The 25,418-nt window shown below is 47.3% G+C and overlaps 1 protein-coding gene across 1 annotated transcript in view; it reads right to left on the bottom strand.

Moving 5' to 3' along the window:
• RNF123 (ring finger protein 123) overlaps window positions 1-25,418 on the bottom strand; it is a 2,099,603-nt gene that overhangs the window by 1,560,668 nt on the left and 513,517 nt on the right. The window contains exons 13-14 of the mRNA XM_086938772.1: window positions 25,057-25,182; window positions 23,825-23,917 (exon numbers count right to left, since the gene is read on the bottom strand). Of these exons, the coding sequence (XP_086794898.1) occupies window positions 23,825-23,917; window positions 25,057-25,182 (219 nt within the window). The remainder of the gene's footprint in view (window positions 1-23,824; window positions 23,918-25,056; window positions 25,183-25,418) is intronic.

Here is a 25,418-nt window from a genome sequence, read left to right on the forward strand (position 1 = left end):
GCCGCCCTGGGCTGTTTGGAAATAATTCTCCAGCATGGCCAATAATTTAGCTTCTGTGCCCCCTGAACAGAGGCGGCTGCCTGGACAAGTCTGAGCACCATCATGCTTTACAGGTCGTGCTTTTGGACTTGCTGGCTTTACTTTTAGGTAACACATAAGTTTGAAATCTTTGCCTAGATTGTGTGCCGCCCGGCTGGTGTTTTGCTGCTTCTTTCTGTCTCTGCATCCAGATATATAATACAAGTAACATTAAACCTACAGCAGTAAAATCTTATGATGGTACCACTGTTGGAGTCTTGTGCTTTTCTAAACCCGAAGTGTACTTGCCTGTGTAACCAATTCATGTCATGGTGTGTGTATCCAACTTGCAAAGCTGCCTTAAGACCCATAACGTGGCGCTGTATGTGTGGAAATGCAGTTTTCCCCCCTTTTTTAAGCAAAGGTTTAGAGTGATATTTGGCGCTGCTCCCCCACGCGCGGTCTGGTTCCTGTCGCACATAGTCTTCCTTGCAGCGCACATAGACCCTACACTGCCGCCCACAGAGGGAAAAAATTAGAGGGAACATTGGTCCTGATTAGTAGGATCCTAGTCAGACTAGTAAAAAAACAGCAAAACACCAGGCAATCCGATCCTACCTTCCTATCTTCCTACACTGATCAATTATCTCAATTTATCAAGAAGCGTAGTAGTATATCACAAGTGACAGGAGTAAAATAAGAGAAGGAGACCACAACGGAAATGGTAAAGTGGAACAAGTATTATTTGTAGGTAGCTATAACTGCACTACGGTATAATTAAATGTATGGTGACCAGAACACACGAGTGAGCACTGGGCATGCTGGTGACAAGTGACGGCGCAGTGACACAGGGGTGAGAAGGTATCAGCGTGAACGGCGAAAAAAAAAATAAGAACAAAGTTGTCAATGATATAATAAACTTATATACAATCAGTACTTTAAATCTGGGATGAATAAATTGATCACTTTACCATTTCCGTTGTGGTCTCCTTCTCTTCTTTTACTCCCGTCCCTTGTGATATACACTACTATTTTTAATTGCCCTTGTAAATGATTTCCAGTTGAGACATTGTTTTGTTACAAACATTACCCGGTCTCACCTGGGTTAACAGGTCAACTCCTGTAATTGTTTCCTTAAATGAAACTGTGGCCTGACAGAACAATTTGGTATACAAATCCATCCCACATCACTGTGTCATTCTCTACCCTTAGTAGTCCAGACACATCAATAACATAAGATAAGAGGACCTAGTTTGAAACCGCATGACAGAAAAAACAGACACACAACCTTCTATGGCGGAACGGGTGTCATTACCTGCAACTCAACAGTGTTTGAATGCGGTCCTCAACTGTGCAATTTTGCATACAATTTTACTCTACCTAGAGTTCGAGGAGTACTTGGTGGCATGAGCCTTGAACGGTTTTCGGCTCAAATAACCCAATATTCCTTATCTGGAAATGCCCTTGCAACTTGTTAGAAGGTTGCAGATAGTAAAGTATTCAGCTGCTTGCATTGTGGCAGAGGTCTAAAGATTAAAATCATATCAGTCCTATTTGTATTAGTTACACTGGTTGGCAATTAAACACAGAATTCAGTTTAAGTCCTTATGTCTCGTCAATAAATCCCTTTATGTATCCCTCGTTTCCTCAAGAAACGAGTGGTATGATATCTCCCCATTAGGCCATTGAGGTATGCAGGGGTCTACTAGGTCCCTAGAATTTGCAAGGCCAGAATAGGAAGGCAATGCGCACCTAGGCTGTGGAATTTTTCACCTGTCCACCAATGCTGAGGAAATGTTTCCTGATATTGTATTCAACAATCCAGTATGTATGGAATGTATAGTGCAATTTTAATATTACAAAAAAATACAAGAACAAGAAATTAAACATAACATCCTGCCAACCCACTTTGCTGCTACAACTGTGTACGCCAAGAAATAGTTATGATATCACAATAACCATGTATATATCATACAATACCCCATCCACTTTTATCGTCAAAAATGCACAAATGGGGCCCAAATCTCTTTGGGATGTAATGATAGGTCGCCCTCTTCTGTAGTCATCCTCTAGATCATGAGAGTTAGGCTCTTAATACGAGTGGCTTCAATCATTTCCATAACAGGAATTACGGGGATTATGAAATTTGCATTTATCATACACGGTACGATAAACACATGCCTATTTAAATTTGGGCAGGCCAAAGCTATTGGGATTTAAGGGAGGAAAAGCCACTAAAAATACTGGGACACAAGGATATTGGTGCATTAAGCACCAACATCTGCTTGTTAGGACCCATTTTAGGGGATACACTAATAACAGCTGTGAGGACTTACTGCGGTCAAGTGGATAAGCCTTAGCATCCAAGTTACCCTTCCAATGTGGGGAAACCGTTATCAACACAGATGTTACCCATTTGACCCGAATACTGTCCAGGCCAACATGTATAGGCTGGGCAAACAATTTCTTAATGTCCTTAGGAGGAATAGGCAACATCTTGCTCCCCATGGCAAAGAGGACATGAGTGTAGTAGCCCAAGAGAAGCAGAGCATTAACCCCTTGCGTGCGGGGCGTTTTCCCCGCCTGTGCTGACTCCGCCTTGTGCGGGCGGAGTCATGACGGAACGGTTCCGTCATCAGCACAGCTCAACCGATGCTGATGACAGAACCGTTCCATCATCAGCATGGAAGGGGTTAAAGGAAAGGAGACCAAGATTCATGGAGGAAAAATACTCTTTTGTCCAAGGCATCAGTCCTTTAGGAGTCTCTCTGGTGAAGCAGGAGGGAAAGCATTTGGATTCACTTTACTAGCTGAGGCCTGCAAGACTGGGATCTCAGGAGTTGGATGCTGCTTCAGGAAGAATGGGTCCTCATGGTGCACATCTGTGGATCCAAGCAACTGGGCAGCTCTCTGAGGCAGCAGAACAAGGTTTGGGAGAACAAGTTACTTACCTTCTGTAACACCTTATCTGGTAGAGACTCTACTTAATTGCAGGTTCATTCCCTTAAAATGTACTTCGGGCATCAGACTGGATCTAGAAAACTTTCAGCAGTGCTCCGCGTGCTGGTAAGGGGCATCAATCAGGTCCGTGCCAGCTTCACCCCCGTCAGAAGCGGCGTGCGCGTTGCCTATATAGGTGCATTCCCAGCATGCTGACATTGCTTCTCTTCATGACACGTCCACACCAGAAGCATGGAGCAAAGACAGAATGCTGATACACCAGTGAGCAGACACTAAGGACCTACAGGGGGCACAATAGTTGGAGAATCCGTTCAAAGAAGCGGCGAGAATGGGAGGAATCTGCAAAAAGAGTCTCTACCAGATAAGGCGTTACCGAAAGCAAGTAACTTGTTTATCTGATATAGACTTCTAGCTGCAGATTCCTTACCTTAGACTAGATAGCAAAGCAATACCTCCTTGGAGGTAGACCTGTGAACAGATCCAGACCAGGAAGTCCTGGAGGACCGCAAGGCAAAGTGCACTTTATGACTGGCCTGAATATGCGGGTAGTGTTGGTTGGTAAATATGTGCAAAGATTACCAAGTTGAAGTCCAACAGATGTCCAGAACAGGGACTCCGTGAGCTAACACAGAGGTAGCAGCCTTGACATTGACAGAATAAGCTTACAAGCCATCATGGCGTCTCAGCCAGTGTGCAGCAGATCTTAATGCAGAGCACAATCCATCACAAGTTGTCCAGTTTCTGCTTGGCTTTCCATTTGTTTGCTCCAGAGAACCCAACAAAGTCCACCTGGTGTCCTCTAGTACAATTGATGTAGAAAGACAATACTCTTTTTGGTTCCATTGGATGGAGTCTTTCCTCCGCCTTAGTAGGGTGGGGAGAAGCAAAGAAGGTCAGCAGTGTGATACTTTGGGTGACATGTAAGGGTGTCACTAACTTCAGTAGAAAAGAGTCGCAGGTCTGCAGGACCAGTTTGTCTGGATAGAAATTGGTGTATGGAGGATGCATAGAGTGCCTGAAGTTCGCTAACCCTCCTGACTGATGTAATGGTCACCACGAAAACCGTTTTGATGATTAAAAAACAAAGGGCAGCTGCGGAAGGGCTCGAAGGACAAGCACATCAACATTTTTAAAACAGGATTAAGCTCCGATTGAGGCATAATGGAGGTTTTCGGCTGAACCACATGTTGGAGTACTTTAAGGAAACAAGTCACAACAGGTGACTTAAACAGGTAGGGGTGATTGGACGGTCACAAGAAAGCTGATTTGGTTGAAACTTATTTAACAATAGAACAAACACCACCAGTACGGACAAAGGTGCAGAGAGGTGTTCAACATTTTTGGTAGTATACCAAGCCATAAACGTTTCCTAACGGCAGGTGTATACAGTCTTAGCTGAGCGATCCCTGGCAGCCAGAATGAATTTACAGACCAATGAAGGAAGATCAAAAACTCTCATCTGCCGCCTCTCAATCCCCATGCATGAAGGCCGAGAGTGCACAGTTTTGGGTGCAGGAACCTGCAGTGTTGCTGCAACAGGAGATCCTCCGGATGGGGCAGCCTGAACAGAGGACCCGTTCTAATACTCAGGAGTTTGGGATACCATACTCTCCATGTCCAATCCAGAATCACAAGAATGACTTGTGCCCAGTCCTTTCTCAACTTCTTTAGAACTGTAGGTAGAAGTGGTATCTGCTGAAAAGCATATGGGAAGCCTGAAGTTCACTTGAGCCGTAATACGCTTCAGAGAGAGCCGCTGTGGAAGCTCTGACATTGCATGTTTTCCGCAATGGAGAATAGATCTAACCAAGATTCTCCCCCGGTGTGAAAGAGACCCTGCATCAACTCTGGGTGGAGATGCCATTTGCGACCAGTGAGGCATTGCAGCCGAGTTTGTCTGCCATGAAGATCCTGCCAGGTGTTGTACTACCAGGAATAAGTCCTGAAGTCCCAGTCATGTTTCAGTTATGTATAAAGACGCAGGGTCTCTTGACACAAGATTCAAGACCTCACCCCTCCCTACTTGTTGAATACCAGATGGCGGTGGTCCGGTTGTCTGAACATCTGAATCAGCTTTCCCTTGATGAAAGGAAGAATGGCTTTCAGTGCCAAGTGAATCGTTCTCAACTCCAACATATTGGTCTTCGGCAGTCTGAGCTCCATATAGGAGTCTTCTGATCACCACCTCTCCCAGGTTACTGTCCCAACCAATGAGTGATGCATCTGTCATCACTGTGAGATCTGGATGGGTAAGGAAGAGGAGTCTGCTGCTGGCCCAATCGCAGTTCGTCAGCAACCACTGCAGAACTTTTGCAGTTCTCTCTTATATCTACGGACCAGTTCGGAGAGTCTTCCGTGATGCTCTGCCCACTTGGGCTTCAGGTCCCATTGCAGAGTACGCATATGTCAACGGAAATATGTTACCACCGGGATGCAGAAGGCCATGAGAATAGGCAGCCTCAGAGTCAGTCTCACAGAAATCTAGGAAATAGGCTGAAACATCGGAATTATAGCCTGTATATCCAGGACTCACCACCCCAGAGGATGGGCCTGAAAATGCTCTGTGTCCAGAATGACTCCAATGAAAGTCTGAGAGGGAGTCAAGTGTGACTTTGGCACGTTGATGGTCAACCCCAGTGAATGCGGGAGTTCCGCTGTAGTCTGGAGGTGGTTGATGCCTGGGCCAACCAGTCTTCAAAGCAGGGGAACTCTGGAAACCCTGACCACTGCAGATGGGCTGAAACCACCACTATCACCTCTGTGAATACTAACCCTGGGCGGGCAACTTCGCTACGCCCACGAAGTGGGCGTAGTGTTGCCTACTTCGCCCTTTACAAAGTAGGTGAAGCAGGCAACACTACGCCCACTCCTTGGGCGTAGCGAAGTTGCCCGCCACCCGCCTCCCTCCCGCCCTCCCGAACGTCGCCGTCTTCTAACCAATGCGCACGCGTGGGAGGCCGCGCATGCGCATTTCTCGCGAGAAATGCACATGCGTGGCCGCCCGCGCATGCGCATTGGTTAGAAGACGGCGCCGTGAACGAGCAGAGGGAGCCCCGGGACGCCGCGGACAAGGTATGTGTATTTTATTCATTGATCTTTGCCCATTTAATTAAATTAGCTATGTAGGGGAGGGGGGCATGCGGCGCGTAGTGGGGCTACGTGAAGTGCGCAGGTGGGCGTCGTTTCTCGCCCACTTTGCGTAGCTTCGTGTATCCCCACTACGCACACTACGCCCAGGGTTAGTGAATACCCGAGAGACCAAAAGGGAGCACAGCAAACACAAAGTGCATGCGGCCCACCATGAACGGCAGATAACATCCATGGGCCTGCAGCACAGGTAAGAGAAAATAGGCAGCCACGGAAGTGAAAAAAGGTAGAATGGGGCACAGGGCACTTGAGAGTCCCAACAATTTGCTGAGGCTGTGCTGTGCTCAAGCTCTGAAACTGCCTTCTCGCAAAAAGGCAGGTACCATTGAACAACCCCAGGGAAGCCAGCCAGGCGTAGCGAAGCAGTGCCACTGATGAAGCAATTCCTCTGCCTAGTGAGTCAGTCATATCCAGCCCACATAGTATGGTGAACTTTGTTGCTTCTCTGTCTTCGGCCATAGCCTGGGTGATGATGGCTCGGGCCTCTTCCGAGACCATGGGCAGCACTTGTGCAACCGAATTCCAGACTGTGTAGGAATACCAGCCAAAGAGGAATGCAATGTTTACGGACCACAGTGGAAGTCTGGTCAGAGGGAACATCCTTTTGTCAAAGGTTTCCAGCCTCTTGGATTCCCTAGCTGGTGGTGTGGTAAGGAATGACCCAGGGTTGAGCTTGGACGTCGGGTCCTAGACAACCAGACTCTCCAAGTTGAGGTGCTGGGTGGGGGTCTGTCACAGACATCTGTCTGGCACAGACTCCACTGGATTTAAACCCCACAGATTTTTTTAAAGAACATCCCTATGGCACACTGGGAGCAAAGCTCAAAAAGATTCAACAAAATGTCGGAAAAACTGTCCAAAAAATGGCCTAAGATAGCTCTCTCAGGATCTGCGCTGATGGTGCGGAAAGAAAAGAACTGATGTCCGTGCACTGCAGTGGCGCCTATATAGGCACCGCGCAAGTCACTTCTGGAGTGGGCAATGCAGCCAAGCCGATCAATGCCACCTACCGGCATGCAAAGGTACTGCTCAAGATTTTCTCTATCCAGGAGTCTGATGCCTGGGGAATATTCAAGGTAAGAAATCTGAGGCTAGAAGTCATTGCCTTGTTAAAAGACATTAAGGGCTCAGAAGTCCATGTTCAGACTGAAGAATTTCAGTCAGCAGGGTTGCCATACTTTTCACAACAGCAAAATCGAAGACCTCAGCAGGATTAGGTGCTAAAATACATTTTTAGTGATCAGGACAAAGTTTTGTAGGGCTCACAGAACGAAATAACTTCTCTTTCTTGCTGTTCCTATCCCTCAATTCCTCTCTTTACCTTAATACCATTCTCCGAATGATGGACAGTCAGTGTAAAGTCGCCCATGAAATCTCATTGACCTATATTTTCAAAATACACAGCCTCTGTACTGTGCCCAACACACTGACGAAAAGAGTAATGCAACAGAGTCCTGGACTTATTGGTAAACAGTGAACATACCCAGGCGCAACGTTGAAACTTTTAGCCACACCAAACTCGTTTCTTGTGTTTATGCATGTTGAGTTTGGCTTCCTGCTCTCTGGCAGCCATCTAATGTATAAGGCAACATTTGTTGTTGGGCTTGGAGTTGTGTTTGGTGTTGCAGAACCAAAGTGACAGGTTGTGCTGGTCTGCCAGACCCTCTTCAGAGGTCATAGTGTAGGCAGGGGATACAGCAGGCCAACCGTGGAGGTTGTGTTTGTTTGCCATTGGTATCCTAAAATCTGTCCTACTTTGGCTCCATTAACAAGGTAAAGAATCACCCTTTCAGCATTTGACTCATGGTTAGGAGGGCAAGCAGTCACAGACTTCTCAGGGAAGTAGTGTGGGAGGAAAGATCTCAGAACTTAACAGCCAACCAACAGACATAATAACGTAATGTCCAGTTCAGTGCTCATCTTTTATGGAATAAAGTACTTTCATCTCACAGCAGAATTAAATACTTCACACTGTTCCACTAGGTTATTTATAGAGGGTTGTCATAATGTGCATTCCAATAGTAAGGAGCAACACTTCCCTCCTTCCCGGTAGCCATGCCCCCTTCAGTTATGGTTGATATCTGCTATTACCATATAAAATGCACTAAGATCTTAGGCAGGGATTAAGTTAAGGTGCAGATGATTCAACTAATCTCACTGGTTCAGGGACAACTCAGTACAATGTGCTATTCATTTCTATAGCAAACAGACTCATAACAGGTGTGTAGACTTGTCAATGTTCCTTAGTCTCTCATTCCCAAGTGCAGGCTAAGCCCTGCAGTGTATGACAAATGCAGGTTGCGCACTCGCCCTCACATCAATGACTCTTCTTTCACAGGGGTTGCAGTGACACCCTATCTCAGGAAAAGGTTTGCAGGTTGGACTAGGAAATGTGGAACTGTGAATCAGTATCTGTCTTCAGCAGTGGCGGCTACAGACAGGCTAATAGCATTAGCAGTTGTGGCCTACAGGCAGCTGAATTCCACCATGTGGTGTCAATGGGACAGTTAAGGTCTCCAGGTCAATGAGGGCTCGCTGCTTCATGATGGTGTGGCTTTTCTTTTTAAGTCGGCAGCAGTAACGCCAGTGTCGTGAGCCCACAGTAGGCTGCTTGGACAAGAAAGGAAAACAGACTCTGGTATAATCTTGCATAACTTGATCTTTAACTGCGTAGAGACTGGGAATCCCTCACAGCAGAGGTTACCACTGGCTCACTCTCATAGACGATCAGCTTTCTCTGGGTTTACCTCAGACCGGGAACACACTGGGCTTTATATTCTGTTCAGTCTCTTCACCTGCTGTACCATAAACACTCCTTTCCTTTCTCAGCAGGCAGGCAGGCTTTTAGGCAGATTCGCCAGCAGAAAATGTTGACTTCCAGTGATATCCCACCAGTTCTGGGTGATTGGCTGTCGGGCAGATAGCCTTGGTTGTACAGCAGCTCACCAAGTATTTGGTGGAGCACTCCTTCCTTCCCTGGCCCAGAAGAACTTGGACAGGAATAAAGTGGGGTGAATTAGGTTCCACTTTCATAAACAAAACAAAAAAGAATAAACATTTTCCAGATAAGGGATTTGGATCCAAGTGTGTAAGGCTTCGGAACCAGTTTGAGTTGGTTGTCATTCACATGTCATTTCAAGACTGCTCTCCAGATACAGCCTGGAAAATGATGTCTAGCTCAGTAGATTGCAATAAGACTGGATTTGAAGGGTGCGTATCACCAGATCAATTTCGCAAAGAGCATTCATAACCAAGGAATCGTAACTCAATTTACATGCTGCAAAACCTTGAAAGGTAAGTAAGCCCAATGTTATCTTTGTTTTCTAGAAAATAAACTGGTGTTTGGGTGCAGAGCATAGAGGAGCACAATGTGGTTTTAGAATGAGTACTGAACAAGTTGGCTAAGATGGGTTTGATATTAAGCTAATAGTAATTGTGGCTCTTGTAGGAGAAGCAGGAATATTTGGGCTACACTATCATAGTCAATGGGGTGAGACCAAGAGCTGCCCTGTTTAAGGCAGGTTTGGCTCTATCACTGACAGGCAAGAATCAATTTTGGTCCCTTATGGGCCTCCTAGAATACTACGAAAAACTGGTTAGGGATTTTGCAGAGAAGGCCCAAATTCTGCATAAACTGTTTCACAAAGTAAAGACATTTAAGTGGCGTGAGGTTCAACTAAGTTACGCTGACAATAAATGGAAGAAGTCCTCAAAGATATTGACTCAGTTTGATACCCCAAGGAAAACCACTGTGATTATGGATATTCGTACCATTGGTCTGGTTGCTCTGCTGTTCCAAATTCATGATCAGAGAGAGAAACTGGCTGCCTTTGCTTCCTGGACTCTCATAGTTCAGAGGAAATATTCATTGAACAAGAAGGATAGAATGGCAGCTACTTCGGGTGTCGGATATTTTAGGACTTATGTGTGGGGGGTATTTTCAAGAGTATAAGTACATGGTGGATTATAAAACAGGACAGCAAATTAAAATGAAACAGTGTTTGTCTAGGTTACTGATACGATAAGAAGACATGGATAAGATTTTAAACAAATAAGAGAGTGAGCATGCTAAGGGTGACCAGAATCTAGGATATGATAGAAAGGAGGTATGGGCTGATTTCAAGGAGCATTGGGTGGGCGATACCGACAAGGATGAAGGGTTGCAAGATGTGTAAAAAAAAAAAAAAGATAACTGAAGTGGAAAGTCATGCTAATTCAGTAATTTGGATGACTAAGCTGCTGTCAAGGGGCAAACAGCAATGTGTTGCAATAGGTTGTACTACAAGATGGGCTACGTGAAAGAATCATTAGTGTAGCACATGAAGAATATTTTAATAAACCTTAACAAAGAAATGGGTTAATATATATATTTTTTTAAACCTTTATTGATGACAAAAAAAAGGGGAGTACACAGCTTCACGCCTACAACCTGCGGCTGCAGGCCGGCAGCTACCAATGGAGGGATCATGGGCACGATTATAGCCAGAAAGGCTAGGCAATAGAGGTTTGACACAGCAAGCCGCCTACAACCCTGCTGGGCCGGCCGCGATGTAGAGCGAGCATAATCTGTTGAAGAGTGCATTATAACGACAGATCTGGAATTCCCTACCTTACTACATCAAATCCAGCTCATCACTCCTACAGTTCAGGAAACAACTAAAAACTTGGTTATTTGACCAGTAATTCACATCCTCAGCCCACTGTATCTACTTCTCAGGATAGACATTACTGCAGTCTAGCGCCGAGACACCCACGGGTATTTGGTTGCGCTCTAAAAATGCCAGTAAATAAATAAATAAATAAATAAATAAATAAATAGTATATGCAAGCAGTACATACTTGAGGTTTCTTTTATCATTTTTTTAAACAAACTGCGAAAACCAACAGAAACTGTTCCCTCCCATGATATCCCACCATACACAGTATGTGGTTTAAAGGACCTGGAGGTGAAGAGCCATAGAGTGGTACCCTTTAGATAGAAAATTGACCGTCGACAGGGATAGTGTTACTCAACACCCGCTAAACACTTCTAGCTGACATGGGAGGGAGAAGGGAGGGGAGGGGGAAAGGAAGGGGGGGCATTCCACAATCAAATCTGTGAGGTTGATAGCTTGCAAAGTCCTTGGATGCAGTGATACATATAACATGCAAGTGAATTGAGTAAACAATCTGGTAATGAGGACGAGCGGCACATCAGCCGACCACCGGGTAATTTACGCTGGCAAGATATATGGTCAAGTCTCCAGCTAGTTCAGTGGATAGAACAATGACCTGGTTGATTCACCACCGGGTAGAGTATGCAGTCTGGCCTATACGAGGGATGAAACCTAAGGGGGGGGGGGGAGGACAGAGACACGGCTGACTGGGTATCCGGGCCAGATCGGAGGAAGGGAGAGGGGTTGGGTCAGTGTATTTCTCCGTGATTTGGAGAATCCTCGCCTTGCTCACGAAGGAGATATGCTGTGAGGGGGCCCCAGAGGTCTTTGGGACGTGACTTGTGTGGTAAAAGTTCAGCATAATTGTGCAGTTGATCTTGCCAAGTAGACATCGTGTTCAACCACATCTTGAATTTAGGCGCCCGGCCTCTTCCCCATCTACATGCCACATGACGTTTAGCTAATAGGAGGCCCAGCGCAAAAAATTTCCTATGTGATTTTAGCGCAGGGGCCGTGTGGCCAAGTAGGGCAACCTTAGGACAGGGAGCGATGTCCACCCCGACCATGTCAGACAAAGCCTTAAATATCTCGTGCCAATACTCCGCTACAGCAGGGCACGTCCATGCCAGGTGGAAGAAGTCAGCACCCTCGCCCTTGCATCTTAGGCAGTTGTCATTATCCCTAAGACCGAAACGGAACAGATTGGAAGGAGTATAATATAGTTGGTGCAAGAATTTGAAATGAATCAGTCTGAGGCGAGCATTGCCGGTCACAGTATTGGTGTGCGAGCAGCTTTCCTCCCATTGGTCGTCCGACAGCGGGGCTTCTAGATCGCTGTCCCAATGTAAATGTAAATGTGTTGTATTTGTATAGCGCGAACAGTAACCCGGAGGCATCCCGGCGCTTGTACTCCTACCACAAGGGAACCCCTCCTGGCTTTTCCTTGTGAGGTGTCCACTCCTGGGCATCCCATGGTGAAACCAGGCATCCCTTGTGCATCGGGGGCCCATGCTTAGATTCGGCACTGAGGCGAGAATATCCGGTCAGAGGAATTTAAGCCCGATCCCGCTGAGGCGGGAATCGAACCCTGGTCCCTGGCCAGCGTTCTGCATCAAGGTCTGCCGCTCTAACCATTGAGCCACACTTCTCCACTGCGCGCTTTTAGTGGTGGGGGCGATGGGGCAGGCTGTGCGTGTTTGTATAGCATGGATACTACATGTCTTGGAGTGTCCGTTTGTAAGAGGGCGTGTAGGGGCGCCAAGGTATCAGGCTCATCGGGGAAGTTGGGTGTGACCGCCTTAACGTTCTGACGGAGCCGAATATAAAGGAACGTGTCCATTACTGAGGGGGTGTTCTCCCCAAAGAATTGAGCCGATGTACGAAATTGTCCCTGTATGTATAGGTCGCCCCACGTATGAATCGCCAATTTCGTAAGCAGTTTACGGCCGATCTCTTCACAGGAGACGCGCAGTCTGGGGTCATGTGCCAGTGGCATACACGGTGAATATAGAAACTCGACCTCCATATGGTCCGCAAGGCGCTTCCAGGCCTGAACCGTGCAGTCGACTGTGGACGGGTCCCGGTCTGTGACACGTGTCGCAGTGTATAAATATCCAGACGGTTGTACGGGCCTCATATATCCGTCCTCCACCGCTAAGTGGGCCATGAAGGGTGAAACCAGTAAGCAACGAAGTGGCCCTGGGCACAGTCGTAATAGCGTTGAAAGTTTGGAACATCAAACCCGCCTTGATGATAAAGCAACATGAGTGTCTTCAGGCTAATCCTGGTCTGTTTGCCACCCCATATGATTCGCGATGATTGGGAATTTAGAGCGCGGAAGAAGTAGGAGCCAGGGCTGTACGGTATGTTAGTAAAGAGATATAACAGCTTAGGGAGAACCACCATCTTGATCAGGGAGATGCGTCCCGCCATTGAGAGTGGGAGATGGATCCACCTAGTGATGGTATCGGTCAGTTTATCCAGGACAGTGCCGTAATTAGCTCTAATGAGAGCCTCTCGGTTTCTGGACACAATGATACCCAAATATTTTATTTCCTCAGTTTCCCATATTAGGGGGTAGTCCAGGGGAAAATGCACAGTCTTATCCGTTAAGGGGAATAGAGCGGACTTCGACCACTTAATTTGTATTCCCGATATGGCCCCGAATGTAGTGATTTCGCGCAGCAGGGGGTTGAGGTTTTCTTTCGGCTTGTGCACATATAAGGTCATGTCGTCAGCATACAGTGCGACGAGCAGCTGGCGCTCAGGGTATATTAGAGAGCGGGGATTATGATGTTGCCGGAGCTTCGCAGCCAATGGGTTAATGGCGATCGCAAAGAGGACTGGGGAGAGCGGGCACCCCTGTCGGGTACCCCTATGAATCTCAAAGGGCGCTGACCGGGAGCCATTGAGCAGGACTGAAGCACGCGGGTTACAATATAGCAATTTTATCCAATCGAGGAAGCTATAGGGGATCCCCATCCGTGCAAGAAGGGCCAGAAGGTAATCCCATTCAAGGGAGTCGAACGCTTTTGTGGCGTCTAGGAAAACAGCAGCAGCTTCGCAGCGAGGATTAATGTCCTGCAGTACGGCCTGAAGGGTGCGCAAATTATGTGACGTCGGTCTATTAGGGACAAAGCCCGCTTGGTCAGGCAAGACCAGACGCTCCATCAACAGGTTGAGACGTGACGCAAGTACTTTCGCTAAGATTTTCACATCAGTATTGAGCAATGAGAGAGATCTGTAGGAGTCGCAGTGCTCCAGTGGCTTGCCCGGTTTCAGAAGAGATGTTATAAGGGCTTCGCGCATAGAGGGCGGCAGAGTACCCTCTTCAAGGGCCGAATAATAAACTTGCTGCAGTATTGGGGCGAGTAAATGGATATAGGCCTTGTAAAAGTCAATTGGCAACCCGTTAGAGCCGGGTGATTTGCCCGACTTCATGGACATGACAGCGTCTTTTATTTCGTCTACCTCGAGTATATGGTGCAAGAATTTTTGCTGGGATGTGCCAAGCCATGCAATGGCGGTGTCATCCAGATACGAATGCAAGTTGATAGGTGCCGATCTTTGAGAGGTATAGAGTGTGGAGTAATGATTGGTAAGGATACGGAGTTGTTCTGTGAGGTCTCGCTGCGGGACTTGATGTTCGTCCAGTAAGGTCGAGACATAGTTATTATACCTAGGGGATCTGACAGCAGAGGCTAGTGCCCTACCGGGCCTATCTCCCTCGCCGAAGATGCGCGCTGTATACTGTTTTCCGAGGAACTTGCACTCCCTATCAGCCGCTTCAGTGTACTCGTTCAACTTTTCCCTGAGTAGCGCGTTAGAGGTGTGCCCCCGAGTGTCACGAGTCCTACTCTGTTCAAGATCTCGGAGCTCGGATTCTAGCTTACGCAATTCGTCGCACAGAGATTTGAGGACGCCGCCCCCCTTAGCGATGCACCATCCCTGCATCGTGACCTTAAAGGCCTCCCAGACCGTAGTGAGATTCGACACTCGACATCAAGGACCATAGCACAGATAATATTGTGGAAATGACAGTACCACCCCGTAATCCCCCCACAAGACCCACCCAGAACCAAAGTAACCAACCTTACAATATTATCAGCATTAGTTCGGAGTTTCCTCCCACACACACCGGCAACCCCAACTGGCCGGGTATACAGCCCCCACCCACCTTCCCAGATACAAAACGAAACCAAAACCAGAATAGATACTACATATGCCCCAGCCCTAAGGAGGGATGGGGTATTTAGGGGTTCGCCCATTGGGGGACAGAAACTAGGGGCACCAAACCTGCCAACCACCTCCCTGCTTTCACCCACAGACACCAGGCTTGCCCCGGTCGTCTAACGTGGGACGGAGGTGGGTGACCGAGCACTCAGTTACACTATAGACCATTGAGATTTATTCAGAACAAGCACCTCACCAGGATACATAAGGTTCAGGCTCCGCATAGGCAATGTGTAGAGACTGCTGGACCCAGAGGGTCAGTATCACAGTACATTCTTTCAGTCTTGTTGTGACATTGGTGATTGAGACCTGGAGCGCTGTTGTGTCGCCGCCTCACTGCTCTGCTCTTTCCTGTGGTGTTTGATAAAGTCTTCCACCTGTTGTGGATTTTGAAAAAAGTGATGCTTGCCCTGGAAAGATATCCTCAATTTTGCTGGGTACAGCATGGCGTATGGGATCTCTTGCGACTGGAGTTTCTTTTTGACCCCTGCAAATTTGCGTCTGGCCTCTTGGACCGAGGGGGTAAAGTCAGGGAAAAAGGATAGAGTTGTGTTGCAATAGTTCACAGTTCCCATTTCTCTCGAGCGTCTTAACACCGCATCTCGGTCCCTGTAGTTTAGAAAACGCACGATGATGGGTCGAGGTTGAGCTACGGGAGGTGGGCAAGCAGCCAAAGACCTGTGGGCCCTCTCGACGATGAAGTGTGAGGAGAAGGATTCTTTCCCAAACAGTTCCATTACAAGGTTCTCTACAAAGGTCTGCAAGGCCGATAGCAACCTCCCCCAGGCCTTGGTCCTCTTGGACTTGTCCTCTGCGTTTGATACTGTCGATCATGCCATCCTTCTCGACCGTGTCAGCGCAGCGGGCATCCAAGGTACCGCCTTCTCCTGGATCGCGTCCTTCCTCCAAGGCAGGTCACAGGCAGTCCACCTTTCTGGTTTCTCTGCTCCCCCACTCCCGGTCACTTGTGGGGTCCCTCAAGGTTCTTCCCTTTCCCCTCTCCTCTTCAATCTTTACATCCGTCCCCTCATCTCCTCTCTTCTCGAGCTGGGGGTCTCTGTGTATAATTACGCTGGTGACCTCCAGCTCGTCTTCGATCTTTCTTCCCCAGCTGACTCTCTTCCTAAGTTCTGTTCTCCTCTTCTTTTCATTTCCCAGTGGATGAGCTTCAATCATTTGAAGCTCAATCCCGATAAAACAGAGCTTGTCCTTACCGGCGGTTCATCTAATCCCTGGTCCTCTTCTCATTGGCCCCTTTCCTTTGGCCCCCCCCCTCTCCTGTCCCCTCAGTCCGGACTTTGGGCATCAAGATCAGTAATGATCTATCCATCCACGCCCAAATCAGTTCCGTTGTGTCCTCCTGTTTTTCTTCCCTCCGCCTCATTCGCAAGATTTCCCGGTTTTTTTCTGTTGATGCCCTCAAAACCATCATCACGACCCTTATTACATCCCGCCTGGATTATGGCAACGGCCTGTACGTAGGCATCCCTGCCTACGAAACTCGCCGTCTCCAGGCCATCCAAAACCAGGCGCCCGTCTTATCCTTTGTCTTCCCAAATTCTCCCACATCACCCCAGCCCTCAAATCCCTTCATTGGCTCCCGGTTCTTTTCAGGTCCCGGTTTAAATTAGCATGCCTGGCTTTCCGAGCGCACGCTCGTTCTGCCCCGCTTTTCATTAACTCTCTTATCTCCTCCCATGCTCCCAGCCGCTCTCTCCGTTCTTGTTCTCTTTCTCTTCTTCATGTTCCCCGCTTCCGCAAAACACGAACCGGGGGCACCCGATTCTCTGTCCTGGCCCCCCAGATCTGGAACAATCTCCCTCTCTCCATCCGTTCTATCCCCATTTTTTCCCACTTCCGCAAAGCCCTTAAAACTTTTCTTTTTCTTCAGGCTTTTCCCGACTAATCTCTCATGGGACCCTCTGTAGCATCTGTTGTGTTCCTCAGCGCCAGGAAGCCGCTTGGCCGCAGTGCGCTTTAGAAATTTCTTTTTCATTTAATTTCATTTCATTTCATTTTCCCTATGTTGGTGGACTCCGCAAGGCCTAAAATTCGGACGTTATTACGGCGGGACCTCGCTTCCAAATCTTCGTTCTTGTCCGCTATTAGTTTGAGCAGCCTGTCCATCTGAGTGATCTGCCTGCTTGTTGAGGCGGCGCCATCCTCCAGAGCCGAAATCCTGTCTTCTGACTCCTTGATGCGGGTGTCGTGCTGCTCCACCTTGGCCACCACGCTGTCCATGCGTGTTTTAATGGTATCAATTTTGGAGTCTATTGTTGAAAGGCTTTGCTTCATACCTAACAAGAGTGTTTTCCAGTCTTCCTCCTGAGGGGCCGAGGCAGTAGGGCTGCCCTCCGTCTCCGGCGCCGTTTTGGACGTTTTTTTTAGATTCGAATGGGATCTTGGACTGTCTCTCATCATTGCGGCCCATGTCCCGCCTAGGCGTCCGCGATGCTATAGGAGAAGTGGCCGCCAGATCTCAGGAGGGTTCAGGCAGATTAGGGGGGGGGCTGGTCCAGACTGGGCAGGGAGACTGGATATAGGGAGAGAGCAGCAGTCGCAATAGGCTCTGGATGAATGGGGGGTTCCAGGCTGCCAGAACCCCGATAGCGCAAGGCGCAGCTCATGGGAAGCGGCTGTATTGCGGAACACGTCCCACGCAATAGCCGCAGGTGGTTCAGGCTCGTGCTAATCTGCGTCGTCGTCTTCACACACAGTTAGGCCCACGGGAAGAGGCCGATTGATCGCATGGCCCCCCACTCAGGGGGAGGGGGGGGAAGCTTGTCGGCTCAGTCCGCCACTGGAGGGCAGGTAGAATACGGTGGGCGCGGTAGCAATTGAAGCAGGCCCAAACTGCAGCGTGGTCTTGCTGTTGGAATGTTCGAGAGGGTGCCACGTGGCTGTAAAGGCCTCAGAGGTACCTCGAAGGGGCAAGCAATCCAGTGTCAGCGCCCAAGGTTTCACCTTGGCCCACGCGGCGCCAGCAGCAGGTTCGGCCTAGTCTCCGCAGGCCTCGAGGTACCAAGCGTGCGTGGGCGGCCTGCCCACAGGACGGGGGAGAGGCCTCCAGTCGATGCAGCTGAGGGCGAGTGGCAGCGCCGGTCGGACGAGAGGCCGCAGCACCGGAGTTGGCGATGTAAGTGTGTAGCGCCGTGGGGACAGGCACAGGGCGGCACAGTCTTTGAGGAGGAAGGCCAAAGATGGCAGGTGTCGGCCGGGCCCGTGAAAGGGCGAGCACGGCCAGAAGCGTACGCGGCGCCGGGGGGGGGGGGGGGGGGGGGTGGTAGAGGGGGTTGCAGGTTGCAGGCAGCGCTCACCTGCAGTGGCAGCTAGGGACCCCCCGGGCGCATCGGTGTGCTCCGGGCTTCCAGGCAATCAGGCTCCTCCCGGCGGGCAAGGTCCTCCCGGCAGCGCCGGACAGGCCGCAAAGCCTCGGCCTTTCCCGACGGGCCGGCGTGCGACAGCCCTCCCTCCGGCGCAGCAGCCCGCTCAGGTTTCTCCGGCCGCTGTCTCCGTGTCAGACCGGGCTTTCTGGTCGAGTGAGGCACCGCTGTGTTCAGCACAGTGCAGCTGAGGCGAAGAGGCGATGCTTGGACCGATTTCTCCGGTCAGGATCTCTTCAGGATGGAAAGAAATGCTCGGTCTGGCGGGAGCCTCACACCAGTGCGGCCATCTTGGTCTGGCGCCACCTAGCGCCCCCGTTAAGGCCAATCTTTGGTGGCAAGCGGTTGTTGATCAAATCACACAACTGGATATTAAGGAGGGAGAGAAGCGGCTCAAAGTTGGCAGCTGATGTTTAGCACACAGAAGATCAAGGTAAGCCGTGGAGGGAAGACTGTTTGGACTTAGATCGTTTGGAGGCTCTGAGTTAAAGTGATGGTTAGGCTGTGGTAGTTACAGATGTCCATTCAAAGTGTTTAGAGGTCAACTTTCGAGGCACGTGCCAACAGCTATTTGTATTTATGTTTTGAGAGGATTGTTCATGAGGAAAGGTTTTACAAAACAAGAATGGAATTAAGCACAGTTGCGAGGCTTTGTAGAGCAAACGGATTGGTTGAGAGAGTCAATATAATGGTCAAAGGAAATATTCCGTAAGTGTTTAACAGTAGAAGAAATGTACGATATATAGTGATGTACATGATATGGCTTATCACACTACCACTAACAGTTTGATTGCTATGACACAATTCAAAGTGATGTGAGGGAAACAACATGGAACAAAACTCACTCCTGCCTAGTTTTGGTGTTTGGTAGATGGAGCACAGGTGAGCAACAGGAAAGGAGGGGCCATCACAAGACTAAAGAAGGCTGGTGATTGGGTGAAGGTGAAGTCAGGGTGTACGACTGCAGGTTTTTCAATGTTTTATGGTCCAATTCAGGTAGGAGTGTTCAAGGAAACCATCTAGCACTTAAAGGAAGTCAGAAGTGAAATCGCAGTAGGTTTGGCATTTATCAGCAAGGGTGCATGCCTAAAGGTGAGAATGGAGTTGAGGAGTCTTGCAGTGGTCCATGTTGATCGGTGATGAAGAAGTGAGCCAAAAAGAAAGGAGCACAGATGTAGCTTTGTGCGTTAGTGGGCACAGACATTTAAAGATAAATGGAGTAACATACAATGGTATGGTGAGTAGTGGGGATGAAAGTGTGAGAAACAGAAGGATGAGGAGAGCACCCACTTGGTTGGAAGAGTGCGAGTGTGTGTTTGTCAGAGCGTGCGAGTGTGTGTATGTGAGAGAGTGCGAGTGTGTGTATGTGAGAGTGAGAGTATATATATATATATATACACATCTATATATATATATATATATATTACCTACTGGCGGTCGCCAGTAGGTAGTTATAGTTAGGATTATTTTCAATAGGGAAATCGCAACATTCTATTGGGAATAACTTTGGACCCGGTTGAGGAATCTGCCTGAAAATTTCCTCAAATTTGCCTCGCGGCGCTCCGGTCCTTGCCTGAAACTTTGGGGGGGATTCGTCAAGCGGGGGACGAGAAAAAAGGGGGGTCCCAAAACGTGTTTTCCTCATGTTAATTTCCATAGGGCGGTCGACCTCACTTTTAGCCCGAACGGCTGAATGGATTTCCACGAAACTTGGCAAAATTGTAGGGACTGGTAGCCCGATGTGCCTTTGCTATTTCTCAAGATATGTGATCCAGTGGATTTTGAGTAATTTAGGTTAAAAAAAATATATATATCTATAAGCGTGCCCCGGTACGCGCACCGGGGCGCGAACCAGCGCGCTACGTGAGTTCGCACGCGGAAAGCTGATTGGCTCTCGGGTGTCTGTAAACATTCCAAACAGTCCAGAGCGGCCGCCATCTTGTGTTTTGGTAGGATCGAGACACAAGAGGTGGCAAAAACAAAGAGGGGAATGACCAAAAGGGGGCAGGATAGACCCCCCATGACCCCCTAGGTTTGATGTGGGGGCCATTCAAGGGCCCAGCGGGGCAAAAAACATTTTTTTTTCCAGATTTGCGCGGGGGGGGGGGGGGGGGGCGCCCGGTACGCGCACCGCGGAGCGTACCGGGGAGCGTACCATGGGGAAAAAAGAATGACAGAGTTTTTAAAAAATGTAGCCTTTTTTTTATAAATTGGAGGTAGTTCTGAAAAGAACTGTTTTTTCTCTTCTTTTTGGTGTTTTATATATTTTTTTATGTTTTTTTGAACATTTTGTACTTTTTTTGGCTTTTATGAACTATTTTATATTTTTTTTGTTATTTTTATGGGGAGAAACAAAAAACAAGGAATTGAAAATGGCTCAACTGGAGCAAAAAAAAAACAGGAAAAAATTATGGATTTTTGGGGCATTTGTGGTTGTCACCAGCACGGTTGATGAGCTTTATGCTTTGCTCACCATAGGTGATGGTTTTCCCACAAAAAATACAAGTGATCTTGTATTTCCCAAACTGGGGTTGAATGTTTGGGACCATCTCTCTTGTCTCTGGTCCCGATGGAGTGGGTTGCTTTCTTTTTGAGGTGCTGGGTGAAGATTGGGGAGGGTTACTGGCCAGTTCTCTCACCTCTGCGGCAGCATAGTTGTTGGGATGCTTGCGCTGCATGTGGAGAATCATGGTGGTATTGCCAAATGAGAATTTTTTGTTAGGGTTCCCCCTTGAAAGTTCCATGTTACAGATTAGGCAAGTCACCTTTGGCGCATTCACCTTTTTTTGGCCACTTGGGATGGAAAAAAACTCCCATACAATGTGTGGCTTTGGCCTATATGGGGTATTGTCTTCTGGCAGGAATGTCCTCCTCCTCCCCTCCTCTTCCTCCTCCTCCTCCTCCTCTTCCTCTTCTTCATCTCCACCAGTGTGGTGTTGTGGTGGTCCTCTTGGTGGTGGTGGTGGTGGTGGTGGCTGAGATGCTCCTGCTGCTGCTGCCACTGAAGCCATTTTTCAGTCCAAAAAAGTACAGAGAGGTCTTTCAACAGGTCTTCTTCACTCAAAGTACAAAGCGAGAATGAGGAAAAAAGGTGGGGGCTTTCATCATTAGGAAAAAAAAACTGTCCTGAACCAATGAAACGTGTTAATTTCAGGTCACATGAGCAGGGCTTTCATCATTTGGAAACCAAAACTGTCCTGCACCAATAAAAAGTGTTATTTTTAGGTCATGTGACCCGACCCCAGGGGCGCGTCGCGTAAGCGCGTCGGATGCTTATGTTGCGCGATCGTATGCGCTCGAGTGCTTCCGGGTGCGTTTACGCCGTGCGTATCACGCGGATGCGGCTACGCGATACGTCACGATGATGTTTTCGTTCGCGGAAAAAGCGCTAACGGGATGCTCACCGGTACGCGCCCTGGGGCGCGCCGCAAGACTGCGCTTTCCGGTGCGCTCACCGGGACGCGCATCGGGAGCGCTCCAGGGCAAAAAAAAAAAAGTTGATGAGATGGCTGTCACTAACAATGCATGGGTTGTGAATAAACAAACTTCTACTTAATAGCATCTGTGTTAGGAGTTCCTATTACAAGAGGCACTCATTTGGTTTGCCAAAGTTTCCCATGCTCACCCCAACATCCTCAACTAAGGAAATCTTTAACTTGTACCAGATGACAAGACAAGTGACAGCCGAATGACCATACAACACTGAATCCCATCTCAATTACTGCGAATCAAAAATCACCAAGACCCAAATCTACATCACTGACTCTTAGGAATATTCTTCCTAATTTTAAGTCATGCCACACTTTTTTATAGTTGGCCCTCATCTCATTGCAATCTGTGGAGACTGTTCAGCTGCTTAACGTGGCTAACAAAAGAAAAAAGGTCCACTTTGCTCAGTCTCCTCTTTCACACAATTCCTCTTCTTCATCATCATGGTGGACACATCAAATGTGATTAACCACACCTTCCATGATGGAGTTGTCTCAGGTGCTTTCAAACATGCCCTTTTCACCTCCTATCCATCCCCCGGAAAAAGCTATCAGTAAAACTGAAGACCTTAACCAACTACTGGCCGATCTTTAACCTACTGTTCCATAAGAAAATCACAAAAATAGAGACAATGAGACAGCTCTAAGAATATGTGGAATTCAACGACCTCCTTCATGACATCCAGTCAATGAGTCTCATCTCAAAGAGAGGTGGAATCCGCCTTACCCAAACATCAGGGAGGTCCATGGAGGAGGACAACGCAAAATCACATATACCTTTTGACCTTGCAGCAGTTAATACAATCCATCACACCATTCTACTGGGAAGGTTAGAACAATGGGCAGGCATAGTAGGACCAGTTCTCTTATGGAGAGAATCATTCCTCTCAACCGCAGTCAAATCACGATAGGGTTCGTCAAATCATCTACATGCCCTGGCATGTGTACCGTACCACAAGGATCATCCCTTCCTTGTTCACTAGCCAATATCCACTTATGTTCCTTGACACAGCTAATAGACCAATAACACACAAAAATCCAAATGTATGCAAAATATATGTAAATCCACTTATAGGTTGATCACCCGACAACCCAACCACAATCACACTTATATTTCCTTGTTTGAATGAAGGAGAACTTTCTCTGTATGAATGCAGCTAAAACAGAGATCCATGTGATAGGGGCAATAGGCCCCAATACACAACCTTCCAGAGCCTTGACATTCTCTATCAATGTTCGTGAAAGTGTGAAATCTGAGACTACTGTTGGGCACACACCTTTCCTTAGTACCTCAGGTTAACACAGTAGTTAAATGGAACAATTTCCAACTCTTCCTACTTTGCAAAATCCTACCACTACTCCAAAATGACCACGGAGATAAGCGGACTAGAGCTTTTGTCATTTATATTTTACTTCCTCAAAATCTCAACACCTTTCACAAACTTTCACTTACCATCTGCTCATCTGATCAGTCTACAAACCTACAAAGAGATGAAACATCGAGGCAGGTGCTGGAGAGTGTAAGTCCAAAGCGATGGATTGTCCTGAACCACAATCTGAGATCTGAACTCAGTCACATGCTTATTTAGATATGCCTTTAACTGTACACCAAAGGGTTTGATCTAGAAGAACATCTAATTTTACTAACCAGCCACCCACTTAGACTCCTGCCCACACTGCTAACATTTGTTTCTATGCATCTAAATAACTTAAGACACCACTCAGAAGTAACTTAATGGCTTCATACAGAAATCGTAAACAAATGCATATGAGTTTTACAATGCATGTGATAGTGACAGTAACTTCGGTTCTACAAGCACTATTGCCGTAAAGCAATCTGAAAGCCCCATCGAGGTGATGCAGCACTATATAAAACCAATGGATTAGCAACACAGCAATACATGCATCAAGAAGAACAGACCCCATATGCAATACTTACTTGCAATCCAAGGTCAGGGATGATGGGAGAAAACCTGTATGCACGCAGCAGGGACATCATCAGCTGTTTGAGGCATTCCTGCACTTCATAATCCTGCAAAGCGAAATGAACAATATGTTTTAGTGTGCCACTATAATCTATAGGTATGAGAGGCAGAGAAGATAATAGATGCAACTATAACACCAAGACCTAAAGAAGGTGAAGTTGCTTCAATCAATTAAGAGATCTGGAGTGCATATGAAATGGTTTCTATTCTGTAGGACATATATTAGCCGTCACCAGCAATCTTGAAAGACCTCAGACAATTAGTATTAATGGAAAACTGTGAACATGAAAGTCAAGAATAGCAAATTACTTACTGCACTCAAGACATAGAAGCACAGTTGGCATAAGTAATCCCATGCATAGTGCAAGATGCAAAATAACTAAATGCATGGTATATAAAGTACATAATAGGACTGGGTGACCTACTCTCACTTGAAATTCGACGCAATATCTCTGATAAGGATTTGATGGACAATGTGTAGACAGAGTACTGTTACCCAGATGAAATGTACATTTTGTTAAGCAATAAGTGATCATGCCAGGATATGACTTTTAGGAGACAAATTCATAGTTTCTACTACCTTCCAGGAACCCATAGGTCTGAGAAAGGTATTTAACTTTATATGTACATATTTATTCAATGTTTGCTTCTGTTCTATATGCTCCGAAGGAAAAACTGCTTTTGCACAACTCTTCTTATAGAGCACTCGCTTACCAATAATCATGAAAACCAAAATGTAACTTTCGGAAGGTGCTCACCGGCAACACTTCAATTAAGCTCAGTGATTGGTGGGGCCCTGTGCACAGGGTGAAGCAGAATTTTGCAAATATCAGCATACCGGAGACTGAACACAGCACAAGATATACAAAATTACATAATCAAGTAAGAGAATTAAAACGAAATTATATTCTTAAGCAAGATAATTCTACCAGTCTGCCATCTGATGGACTGAGATTAGGTAGTCATGGACTTAACAACGCAAGTACACCTCCTCTTAAATATGACAGATTTTTAGCACCTGGCATATAGCAAGAACTATGGATGTAAAGAGTGAAGGAAAACGAAATGTTATTTTTAAAATCAATGCAGAAAAAATGACATTTGGATGTGAACAAAATTCCCAGATTACAAGTAGACACTTGCACAGTGCTAAAATGAAATTTGGGAAACTGTTATATGAGCCCACCTCCATAAGAAGCCACATGAGATCCAGGAGTCGCTGAATAAGAGAGTGCTCTTCCACAGAGCCTCCCCCCTCCAGGATGCTGAGGAGGAAATTCATCAGGACATCTTCAACCAGGTAGACTTTGCACTGAGGGCAAAAAAACAGCTCAAATAAACACCAGACAATTGTAGCATGTAAGGCATACACAATTCACAACCCACCTAGTGAACAGCTTCTTTCCTACTAGCGAACTGCAATCTTACTACGTTATAGGGGAGGAGGTTTTGTTAACTAAAATGCCTCCTTGGTAGTGGGTGCTGTCTGCCACAGGGCACCTTCCTAAACTTTGTGGTGGTAAATCATAATCTTCTTTCCAAGAAGCA

This window comes from Lissotriton vulgaris, chromosome 9 (genome assembly GCF_964263255.1).
Source record: "Lissotriton vulgaris chromosome 9, aLisVul1.2, whole genome shotgun sequence".
Classification (NCBI taxonomy): Eukaryota; Metazoa; Chordata; class Amphibia; order Caudata; family Salamandridae; genus Lissotriton; species Lissotriton vulgaris.